This window comes from Heterodontus francisci, chromosome 11 (assembly GCF_036365525.1).
Source record: "Heterodontus francisci isolate sHetFra1 chromosome 11, sHetFra1.hap1, whole genome shotgun sequence".
In the NCBI taxonomy this organism is placed as follows: domain Eukaryota; kingdom Metazoa; phylum Chordata; class Chondrichthyes; order Heterodontiformes; family Heterodontidae; genus Heterodontus; species Heterodontus francisci.
In genome coordinates, this window is record NC_090381.1 from 86,377,398 (window position 1) to 86,390,014 (window position 12,617).

A 12,617-nucleotide genomic window follows, 5' to 3' on the forward strand; every position below is an offset into this window, starting at 1 on the left:
TGGATACTCCACCTTCATCAGAATTATGAATCGATAAGTGTGTATTGATTGTTCCTTTCAAGAGTAAAGAATGATATATCTCCCCAGTTATGGCGCTTCCAAAGTGCTAATACAAGTGCTACAAAGTGGTATCACATGGCACGGAGGTTGGTTCACCAGCAATTAGTTTTTAAATACACAATTTTGATCCTCATATTGTTGGGACGACCCCATTCAAGTCAACAGAGATCAGAGCATTCGGCTGAAACATCAGATGAGGTGAAAACTGGTTTAATTGACAAACCTGCTGCCTAACCACTTGCTAGGTGAAAAGTAAGAGGAATTGCCGCTTCTCCACTCTCTGTGATACAGGGCAAAAAAAAGAACAAAAGGTGCAAAAGTCTGCTGAGACAAAGGTAAGACTCAGGCAGTTTACTGCCAGGCTGGTGCTGACCAAAACCCATATAAAGCTTGGTCTGCACAGCCAAATATAGAACAGAAGTTAAGTCAGTCTAGAAGGCAGAGCCAATATAGAATTGTTAAGGCACAAGCAAATAATGCAAGACTGGATTGCATCTATTTTAATGCAAGGAGTCTTACAAGTAAGGCAGATGAATTGAGGGCATTGATTAACACATGGGAATACGATATTATTGCTATCACAGAGACATGGTTGAGGGAGGGGCAGGACTGGCAGCTCAATATTCCAGGGTGTAGAATCTTCAGGTGTGACCGGGGGCGCGTGTAAAAGAGGAGGTGGCATTGCACTATTGATCAAGGAGTCAATTACCGCATTAAGGAGGGATGATATCTTAGAGGGTTCCTCAAATGAGGCCTTATGGGTAGAACTTAAAAACAAAAAGGGGCCAATCATTTCCTTCCTATAGTGTGGCAACCAGAACTGTACACAGTACTCCAGCTGTGGCCGAACTCGCATTTTATACAGCTCCATCATAACCTCCCTGCTCTTATATTCTATGCCTCGGCTAATAAAGGCAAGTATCCCATATGCCTTCCTAACCACCTTATCTACCTGTGTAGTCCAAATAGTCAGGGAGCGATAGAGGAGCAGATATATTGGCAAATCTCAGAGAGGTTTAAAAATAATAGGGTAATAATAGTAGGGGATTTCAACTTCCCCAATATCAACTGGGATAGTCAGTGCAAAAAGCTTAAAGGGGGCAGAATTCTTAAAATGCATACAGGAGAGCTTTTTGAGCCAGCACGTAGAAAGTCCTACAAGAGAAGGGGCAGTACTGGACCTAATCCTAGGGAATGAAGCTGGACAAGTGGTAGAAGCATCAGTGAGGGAGCATTTCGGGGATAGTGACCATAACTATAAGATTTAAGGTAGTTATGGAAAAGGACAAAGATGGACCGGAAATAAAGGTACTGAATTGGGGGAAGGTCGATTTCAATATGATAAAACAGGATCTGGCCAAAGTGGATTGGGAGCAGATACTTGTAGGAAAGTCTACATCAGACCAGTGGGAGTCATTCAAAAAGGAAATAGTGAGAATTCAGGGCCACCATGTTCCCGTAAAGGTGAAGAATAGGACCAACAAGTCCAGGGAACCCAGAATGTCAAGGGATATAGAGGGTTGGATAAGGAAAAAAAAGGAGGCTTATGGCAGATTCAGAGCGCTGAAAACAGCAGAGGCACAAGAAGAGTATAGAAAGTGTGTGTGGGGGGGGGGGGGGGGGGGTACTTAAAAAAATAATTAGGAGAGCGAAGAGGGGGCATGAAAAAACACTGGCAGGCGAGATAAAGGAAAATCCCAAGGCGTTTTATAAGTATATTAAGGACAAGAGGATAACCAGGGAAAGAGAAGGGCCTATTAGGGACCAAAGTGGCAATCTGTGTGTGGAGCCAGTGGATGTAGGTGAGGTTTTAAATGATTACTTTTCATCTGTGTTCACTATGGAGAAGGACGATATAGGTGTAGAGATCAGGGAGGAGAATTGTGATATACTTGAACAAATTAGCATTGAAAAGGAGGAGGTATTAGCGGTTTTAGCGGTCTTAAAAGTTGATAAATCCCCAGGCCCAGATGTATCCCAGGCTGTTATGTGAGGCAAGGGAGGAGCTAGAAGGGGCTCTGACACAATTTTTCAAATCCTCTCTGGCCACAGGAGGTGCCAGAAGACTGGAGGACAGCGAATGTGGTACCATTATTCAAGAAGGGTAGCAGGGATAAACCAAGTAATTATAGGCCAGTGAGTCTAACATCAGTAGTAGGGAAACTATTGGAAAAAATTCTGAGGGACATGAATAATCTCCACTTGGAGAGGCAGGGATTAATCAGGGATAGTCAGTATGGCTTTGTCAGGGGGAGATCATGTCTAACTAACTTGATTGAATTTTTCGAGGAGGTGACTGGATGTGTTGATGAGGGTAAAGCATTTGATGTAGTCTGCATGGACTTCAGTAAGCCTTGATAAGGTCCCGCATGGGAGATTGGTTAAGAAGGTAAGAGCCCGTGGGATCCAGGGCAATCTGGCAAATTGGATCCAAAATTGGTTTAGTGGCAGGAGGCAGAGGGTGATGGTTGTTTTTGCGATTGGAAGCCTGTGACCAGTGGTGTACCGCAGGGATCGGTGCTGGACCCTTGCTGTTTGTAGTGTACATTAATGATTTAGACATGAATATAGAAGGTATGATCAGTAAGTTCGCAGATGACATGAAAATTGGTGGTGTCGTAAATAGTGAGGAGGAAAGCCTTAGATTACAAGACGATATAGATGGGCTGGTAATATGGGCAAAGTCATGCTGACTATCCCTGGTAATATGGGTAAATGGAATGTAATCCTGAGAAGTGTGAGGTGATACATTTTGGGAGGACTAACAAGGCAAGGGAATATACAATGGATAGTAGGACCATTGGAAGTGCAGAGGGTCAGCGGGACCTTGGTGTACTTGTCCATAGACCACTGAAGGCAGCAGCACAGGTAGATAAGGTGGTTAGGAAGGCATATGGGATACTTGCCTTTATTAGCCGAGGCACAGAATATAAGAGCAGGGAGGTTATGATGGAGCTGTATAAAATGTGAGTTAGGCCACAGCTGGAGTACTGTGTACAGTTCTGGTTGCCACACTATAGGAAGGATGTGATTGCACTGGAGAGGGTGCAGAGGAGATTCACCAGGATGTTGCCTGGGCTGGAGCATTTCAGCTATGAAGAGAGATTGGATAGGCTAGGGTTGTTTTCCTTAGAGCAGAGAAGGCTGAGGGGGGAACCTGATTGAGGTGTACAAAATTATGACAAAAGAAGATAGATACGAAGAAACTTTTTCCCTTAGCAGAGATGTCTATAACCGGGGGCATAGATTTAAGGTAAGGGGCAAGAGATTTAGAGTGGATTTGAGGAAAAACTTTTTCACCCGGAGGGTGGTTGGAATCTGGAACACAATACTTGAAGGGGTGGCAGAGGCAGGAACTCTCACAACATTTAAGAAGTATTTAGATGGGCACTTGAAACGTCATAGCATACAAGACTACGGGCCAAGTGCTGGAAAATGGGATTAGAATAGATAGGTGCTCGATGGCTGGCATGGACACGATGGGCTGAAGGGCCTGTTTCTGTGCTGTATAACTCCATGACTCTATGTTTCAACAGATCCCCTTCATTTCTCTACACCTCCAGAGATGCTGGCTTCTCGCCATTTGGAAAATGGTCTGCATTTAAGGGAAAGCTAAGAACAACCTTATGAAGTAGAAGGGAATAGAGGGTTACGATGATAGATTTAGATGAGGAAAGAAGGGGGGAAGCTCGAGTGGAGCATAAATGCCGGCATGGACTGGTTGAGCCAAATGGTTTGTTTGTGAGCTGTATATCCTATGTAGCAAATTCTAGAACCTCATCCACAACTGATGTTAAACTAAGAGGTCTATAATTTTCTGGGTGTCTCTTCCACCCTTCTGAAATGGAGTGACGTTAGCTAATAAATATTTAGCTTAAAATACCTCGTGCTCCACTGCTCCTTCCCCTGCATTGACTTATGTCACTTTTTCCACATTTTTCACTCCTCTTGTTTTATTGCCAGCTCTTCGTGCTCTTTTCATATTTTCTGGAGTCTGATAATTTGTTCTCCTCCACAGTCCTAACACTTGCCCAAATTTTTGTATCATTCGCGAACTTGCAGACCATTCCTCTAACACTTTTAGCTAGATCATTTATGAAAACGGTAAAAAGCAATGGCTCTAACACCAATTTCTATAGACACCAATAGGAACTGACGACCAAACAGTTCCACTTGAACCACTGGAACAAGACATAATCTTGGTTTAGCATCTCACCTGAAGGACATTTGTACTATAAATACTAAATTTAGAATTCCAGTCTATTTAAAATCAGCTGGAACACATCTGAACTAATACTCCATATTTCTAATACCTGTAATTGTACAGCTGGATAAACAAATGATATTTCCCTTCTCACAGATTTGAATAGAAAGTAAGTTGAGAGAACATATTTGAATATAATTTTTAAAAACCATAAAATCATTTTATTTCAGAAATAAATGTAGTTTTTATTTTATGAAAACACAATTTCTAACAATGCTTTGGATATGCTATTGTGTCTCTCGCCATATTATAGATTCTCCTTGGACTGGCTAAAGCAAATGAATGCCTTTGCTGTGCAGTCATAAATTATTTTCTCCCTTTCCCCCCCCACACATGGTTCCTGATATGGCTGATATTCCATTACCAGCACTGGGGAGGGGGGAAAGACATGCTGATACCATTATCACTTTTACTATTGAAGTATCAGTACCTATACAAGGAAAGCTCTGTACATCTATGCCAATGTTATAGGTATTGGTACGGGATTGTATTTATTACTGCTGTCTGGGATATTGGTATCAGGTCCGTAATGGCGAATTGTGCTCTTCTTATCCAGAAGATGCTCCTCAACAGACAGACTTATGAAAAATGCAATCCAAAGAGAAAGTGGAATGGGAGAAACATAGCAGCAATGCACTAATGCCCTCTTTTAATTGTGAGCATTAGTTTCATGGTGATGGATACTACAGTGAAATTGTACAGACCTAGTCGATCACTAATAGAAATGCATGTAGTCTTTACAAATATTCAAGGAATTCAAAGGAAATCCAAACAATTCTTATATTACAGAGGGAATTACCTCAGGTTTCAGCATACACAAGTTTTATTGGTTTTGCAAGGATCCAACAAGACCTGAGTTAACACTACCATTTTTTCTCAAATGTAGCATTATGACAATGTTGCAATCCAAGCAATGCTGAGTACAAGACATGCAACAACCAAGCTTCTACAAAACAGATTGAAAAATAAACTTTATACAAATGTGCAGCGTTCAGTTTCTCAGAAATCCCTGGCACCAACACAATGTCTGTACATAATGTTACTAAATCTTATCTTTGCTAGTTTGTCTGCTTTAAAACATACTGCGTTGTTCATTACAGTAAGTTTCTTTTGAATTCACTTACAGAGGCCATTTTCCAAATGATACTGTTAAGCACTCTAACAACCATGACACTCGGTGGCAGGTTTTAGGCCCAGTGCTGACTGATGCTGTCATTCTCTAGCACCACTTCTGTTGGGTATTGTCAGATCCAGTTTAATGCGGGAGGATGAGTAAAACCCATTGAAATGCATATGCTCAGTCACACTACCTACACTGTTGGTTAGGAAGTTTTAAATCTGGTTGCAGAGGTGAGCTCCAGCAATACTGTGCTGACAGTTAGTCAAAAACTTGAATCTCAGAACACAAAGAAGTGTGGCCAACTTGATTTTTTTTAAAGTTCTCAGGCAGGCACTGTACTGTGCAGAAGGTTGTTTAATCCGGGGTGGATAGTTAATAGATTACACAATAACACTTGTGATTGTGACAGAAAAAGTTAGTGAGCAAGACTGTCCTGCCCTGACCTCTTGGATGAAGCCACAAATACAATGACAAGGACTGCCAAGTGGGAAACCGATGGTAGGAGAAGCAGGGGAAACATTGTAAGAGGTGACTGTGTGATGTCTTGCCCCAATTCTCTGATCTACACAGTCTTTAGTCATGACACCTCGCCGGGACTGTAGAATTCACTCCTATACAACTGAAGATCATTCAGTAAAGTGAATCAAATATTGTTTCCTCAGCCATGCTTTGTCCTGATCTAGTAACCCATTGAACAAAGCAAGACCTTTTTCCACTTTCAAAATTCAGCTTTCTTTTCACAGAATAGTTACAAGAAGGACTTGCTCTATGTTGTTAATGGTGACAAGTATGAAGTAAGTCTACGAAGAAGCAGAATTACTAAAAATGTCTTAAGTATGGAACATATTTTAACTGACATTACCTTGCAATATATTAAAGGCTACAATCTTACTCTAGTTTTGATTGATACAGAACTGTAACTGCAGTTCTCAGGAAGAATAGAATACCCCACAGTTCAGTTTGAATTCCCATTTCACAGACTCTACATGGTTAGATTCACATTGTCAACACATGATCTATAAATATAGGTTTATTCATACTTGCAGAAAATGCAAGCTAGATTGGGTTGAGAATGTGGGCAGAAATCTACCGCCAATCATCTCTCCGAGCTAAAGGTGAGCCACAGTTGGATTGAAACTTTGCCCTCTGCCCTTCTACCTAAGGATGGAGCTAGATTTGGAATAGAACCTCAGCAGAAGCTTGCCTCTGGTCCACCCAATCTCTCAGTTGTGGGCAGAGCTAGCCAGACAACAGCAGACCTTGAAAAATCTGAACTGGTCCATCCAATTTCCTATCTGAATGATGTTTAAAAACAGGAACCTCTGTGCAGATCCACAAGCTAAATTGCTAGCTCTATGGTTTCAGAAGGGTGCATGAAGACCTGAAGTACGTAGCCCACAGTTAAGCTACACCTGCAACATGCACCTTTGTAATACTGGACCGGTACAAATATAAACATCAGGGAAATTTTGGAACATCCTTTGTTACTGGAACAACTTTTGACATTTATACAGGCTGTCAAGACAGTTTTTGCTGCATTAATAGTAATTTGGATTTTGTGATACTATACTATTTTTTCAATTTTGAACTTAATGTATATCAAGGGCAGAGCAAGGCAGTGAGGGAGTATTGCAATCCGAATAGGTGTAAGGAATCCTTTGAAAGGCAGCTGTAGAGGGAGGGAGACAAAGTCAATGTAAGTCAGTAAGCACAGGGATGATGGGCGAATGAGACTTGGTGCAGGATCGGGTAGGCAGCAGAGCTTGAAAATGAGCTAAATTTTATGGAGGGAGGAGAATGGAAGACCGACCAGGAGAGCACTGAAATAGTCAAGTCTAAAGGTGATAAAGACATAGATACAAGAGTTTCAGTATCAGATGGCCTGAGGCAGCCGATGTCACAAAGTTGAAGTAGGCGGGCTTTGTGATGGAGAGGATATGGAGTCAGAAGCTCAGTACAGGGTATAATAAAATAGTGTAAACATAATCCTTTAATAATTAATACAGCTATAAACCGATTGCAGCAAACCACTTATTTTGTATGGAAGGAGGGGTAACTGATTTAATCAAACTGAAAGCCATTATACTCGGAGAGGAGTCTTGAGAAATAGTGTTCAGTGTTATGTAGATTTTATTTGATTACATTAGAGAGCCTGTGTAACATCACAAGAGGGATACTGTGCCTATGAAAAGAACACATAGGGATCTGATAAATGTTTGTCAACTTGAGCTAGCCTACTCTCCTGACCCAGCTACTCTGTTTTTCATAAATAAAACAAATTCATCATCTCCCCCTTCTTTATTTGCAACACAGATGAAATCGAACGCTTCCAAAATTTAATCTATGCTCCTGAATGTTCTCCAAGGCTCTGTTACCACATCGTAAGCTTGAGCCAGCAGGACAGAACAGTAAAGTTCAATACAGACTTTTCCACAATTATTGCCAGTTTTTATTTGGATATCTCTGGCTGGTTTGTTGAAAGTTTGTGTTTCTACTTAGATAACACCAGTTGTATCAGTCCTTATTTGACCCATCGTTACTTGCCTTGCTATTAGAAGCATCAATACTCCGCCTAGTGAACTGTTTCAATTTACAGGTTTGAGCAGAACGGCAGCAAGGGGCAATTAAGCATACTGAAGAGAAATACTTTGACAGATTTAGCTGGCTAGCCTAATACGAACTTTCTTTTAGTAAACTAGTGCCGACTTTTTAAAAGTCTGCTTCTTCTGAATGTATCTAAAATGGATAAACTTAACCTTGATATGAAATCCAGAATGTTAAACTGAACCATTCAACTGTCTTTTAGGAAAGCAAATTAAATAATTATTAGAACATCCAATAATACAAATTAAATGCAAAATATAAACACAACTGTAATCTACTGTCAACAAGTCAAATAAAATTTATATTATATATTTTATATATATATATATATATATTTATATACAGCAGGTTGTTGGATTACAGTGTGCCACAAATTAACAATTATTTTCACCAAGAACAAAACATAACCTGTTGTCTTTGAAGAATACTGTTATTTCAGAAGCTGACTCCCACCTCCCATTAGCACCACAATGCATAGGTAGTGCAAGGGTGAGTTTGTGATAGCCATTTGATATCCTTTGCTTCAGGAAAATTATTCCGGAAAATTCTGTCCAGAGTATGCAGGTAGAATATCTCGCCATCCCAGCAAGGTAAGAAAGATACTGGGGCAATAAAGCAGTATGTCTCGAGGTTTTTCCTCTATGGAGAAGCTAATCATCGCCTGCAGGTCAACAAAAAACAGTTAGTTTGTCTTGATGATTCGCAGTTGTGTACACATCACATGTTAAATTGTTGTTCCATTTAAAGGCTCTGACACTTTTTTATTAAAACTGACAAGACGGTCTTCATGTCAGAAAATGCAGCTAAATAAGCTTTACTAATCTATGCACCTGCACTTCTGGGATTATGGCAAAGTGTGGAGAACAGTAACCTTGAGTGGCACAGGACATTAACTCACTAGTCATAGTATTATATTCACTCACTTCAAAAATGGCACTGTGGGCATAGAACCTTTGACTGCTGCATCAGGGTGTGTACGTTTATTTTTTCATGTTTGTTTTGTACAGTGAACTGTATATTGCAACACAAATGGAAGTGTATCTTTGATAGTTCACATTAGCATGGCAAAGAATCAGGAACAACAAACAATGGTGATGAGGATGTGAGTAGAATATGTTACAGCAGTTCCCCTTTTCCACCCAAAGGGCAGGAACATAGTTTATATCTCCTTCTTTGTCTCTTTACATCAATAACTGGAACAGGAGAAATTCAAAGAAGCCATAGGTCAGTACCACGCACCTGTGTCGAGCTGTACTGTAAGTGTCTAGCAGGTGGCAACTGGCTAATTCCAGATTCCAGTCAAACATTTCCAGAATTTTCTGACATTCACTTCTCGTCTTCAACCCCAGACAGAATAACTGCTCAACCTAACAGGAAAATATTGTGGGATGCAGCAGTTAGATTTCAGATAGTCACAGATCATTTTATATCGTACAGGCTCAGAGCTGGAGGTGAACAACACAGCCTTCCATTGCATACAAGTAACTACAATTCCCTTCTACTGCTCATGAGACAAAATCTACTTACTTCAGGAAGATTTGTATTGCACTCAATCAGGTACTGTGTCACTGTGCAAGCATCTGAAGCAACTCTGAAGGCTAGAGACAAAACCACATCATATAATAGGAAAATCAAACCACCTCAAACAATAGGAGCAGCTCATGACAAGAATACAATTGTAGAGTTGGACAAGTAGGAATAAACTACACAAATTTGCTCTCAAGATTTGCAATGTAGACTCAATGTTCTGGTACCTTTCTGCCACCCTCCACTAATTCCACCATAACTTTGCTTTTATTGTTTGGAGATCATCTCTGCAGTTTTGTGGACTATAACCATCACCGAGTTCTCGAGAATCAGTGCACTAGGTTTTATAAGTTCTTTGGTTAAAGCGAGTTTTTCAGTCGAAGCAGAACACCTAGTCAGGGAGTGGATAATATAGCAGGAAGAGGAGACAATAGAAAAGAGGATGATAATCTTGACTTTCACCCAGTCGTTTTCCAGTATGCTCTCCCCACTACTAGATTGTACATTGTGCTCCATGCTAATCCATATCTTTAATTGGAGACATTTCTACTTTACAAAGATTGGACATTGCAGCAGCTTTATCATAGCACTGCTGTCAACATCAGAGAAGCATTAGGAGGAAAACTGATTGCATCATTGAAACATACATACTAGTGTTTACTTTTTTAACTGCAATACACTAAGGCCAGTCACATTTTCAAACCAAAGTCAGCCATGGCTCAACACATCTGTCAGCAGAACAAGTTAAATCAGAAAACAGAATCTATGCAACCATGTGAAGCCATATAAAACTACTTTGCTGAATAGCATGACAATACTTTTCAACCTTCCAAAATATGAGGGTGAGTTCTATCCTTGTTTAGGAAGTGTTTGTAACAAGAGAAAGCTGGATTGTGCCATACTTGGTCAGATGTCTTTATCTGTGTTCCTGCTCACATTCGTGGATGTATGCCTTGATTACAATTAATCATTCACACAATTCATCCTGCAAAGAAGTATAGCCACTTTAACTGCTGTCAAATTATGGTTAGCAGATTAAGTAAAACGCATCCCCACAAGGTTAGCTCAGCTTGGTACAAATCTGTGCGTGACTATGAACATGGCTGAATATTGATCCAGTATGGATCAAATTGGATTTCAAAATAAGAGCACACACTCTGTGTTTAATAGGTTCAGTTCCTCTTCTCCATAATCTTTTCTAAAAAGGAGGATCCATTAGTTGCGACGCTGAGGGCAGTGGCACTGCAAGAGTTTGAATAAGAGTCTTTCTTTGTGGCCTACTTAGCACAAACTCCATTAGTGATTACAAACTATTCCCAGATGAGCAGGGACAACCAGGCCCTACACCTGGCACATTAACCATTTGACTACTGGAAGCTTTTTGCAGCTTTCCAAATTTGTACTGGTTTCTTGACACATATCAAGCGTTGATATCAAAAAGTAAATGTATGCATTTAAGTACAGAATATTATGTAAACAGACATAATAACTCACTCTTCAAAGAATTAAAGAGGAATGTCACTGTTAGGGAAGAGTGACAGGATGTAGTTTCAACTGACAATATTCTACAATGTGTAGTATGCTAAAATGTATCACGAATTCCACTATCCAACAGGATGAATTCTTACTTCCTCAATGAGAAAGCCGCCTGTTGGAAACCTGCCTCATTACATCAACCAACTGGTAGAACAAGACGTTCGACATTAAGGGGAGTAAAACCCTTTCCTAAGGATTCAATTAAAAAGTTCAGGCTGGATTGTGGCCCAGCAAGTGCTTGACTTGTTAACAGCACTGGTGCAGTGATTGACATGCAGGGAAAGGAAGGAGTTTGATCGACACGCAACCCAATGAGAACTGTCCAAAGGTGGAACTACCATGTACATCACCCAAGAGGGTCCTTTCCTGCCAAAACCCTTCAAGTGATGGGCTTTCAGTGCAGTGATTTTTAACAGTTAAAAGCTAGAATTCCTTGCATTTTTCAGTACCTCCACAGCACTGTTCTCATTTGGGGTCAGTGGTGTGAATAAAGGAAAGGATGGATCCGAGCTCACGGTTACCTTGAGGTACTGTACGGCTTTTTGAACGTTCCAGTTGTGGTTCTGAAGCGCAGTCTGACATTCCTCCGTCGTAACGCCATGAACATTCTCCTGAACCTGAACATAGAAACATTTCTGAACATCTGATTTATTACCACATCACCTCTCTGGTGTAAAGTGTGACTAGCTCCATGAAAACCATTGTGTTTCTCATGGAGCAGTCCAACAGAAAGCGCCACTGTTTACACGACATATGCAGTGCCTGTCGTGTTAGTACAATGTTAGTTTTAATTGCTCACAACGTTGGGAACTATTCCACCTTCCATGAAAATAACTTTATTCCTCCTAGACCTGCTGCAATTTATATTCTTTCATAATATTTTTAATTACTAAAATATTACATCATATAAACAACTTTCACAACTTCCACCACTGGTTTATTAAGCATCCTTACTTGTTAGTAATGTTCAAGAATGATGTGAATAGTGTACGCTACTGCTGGGAGCTGTGCACCTTCAACAAAGTTGTATGTAAATCTGGATCTTGGTAAACTAGACACATTTATACAAGTTATCTACATGCACATAACATGCAACTTACAGTACATACTACAGAAATAAATTAGAGGTGGCCTTAATGTAACCAAGAGTCAATGAGTACTACCTGTAACTTTAGTTCATTAGGATCCAGAATTGGATATACAGAAGGAAACCGCAATTTATGTTAAACTATTGATTGTAAGGAGGATGGATCAAAACTAACCAGTTGTGTACTATCAATGACTACAAGTACAACAGCACTACCATTTTTTAAACAATTTTCATCCGTTGTCAGAATGTTCAGAAAACATGCTGTCCATTTCTGTTACACAAGATAAATATATCTCAGTTATATAAGGAATTATCTAATGTCTTACAGATCTATGGTGATTCAAGTAATACTCTCCAAATTACAGAATTATTAGGTGACAAATGGTACATGAGGTCTAATGACAGAGGGCAGTACC

The 12,617-nt window shown here is 40.2% G+C and overlaps 1 protein-coding gene across 7 annotated transcripts in view; it reads right to left on the minus strand.

The window, feature by feature from the left end:
• Positions 1–4,507: 4,507 nt before the first annotated feature.
• Positions 4,508–12,617, minus strand: part of tnk2b (tyrosine kinase, non-receptor, 2b) — a 308,398-nt gene continuing 300,288 nt past the window's right edge. For 5 of the 7 annotated variants that reach the window (XM_068042395.1, XM_068042396.1, XM_068042398.1 and 2 more), the window contains 3 exons: positions 11,633–11,728; positions 9,288–9,415; positions 4,508–8,709 (listed from right to left, as the gene is read on the minus strand). In XM_068042395.1, coding sequence (XP_067898496.1) covers positions 8,703–8,709; positions 9,288–9,415; positions 11,633–11,728 — 231 coding nt within the window. In that variant the 3' untranslated portion in view covers positions 4,508–8,702. Of the gene's footprint in view, positions 8,710–9,287; positions 9,416–9,575; positions 9,647–11,632; positions 11,729–12,617 lie in introns of those variants that run through there. The other 2 variants (XM_068042400.1, XM_068042399.1) reach the window with 2 other exon arrangements.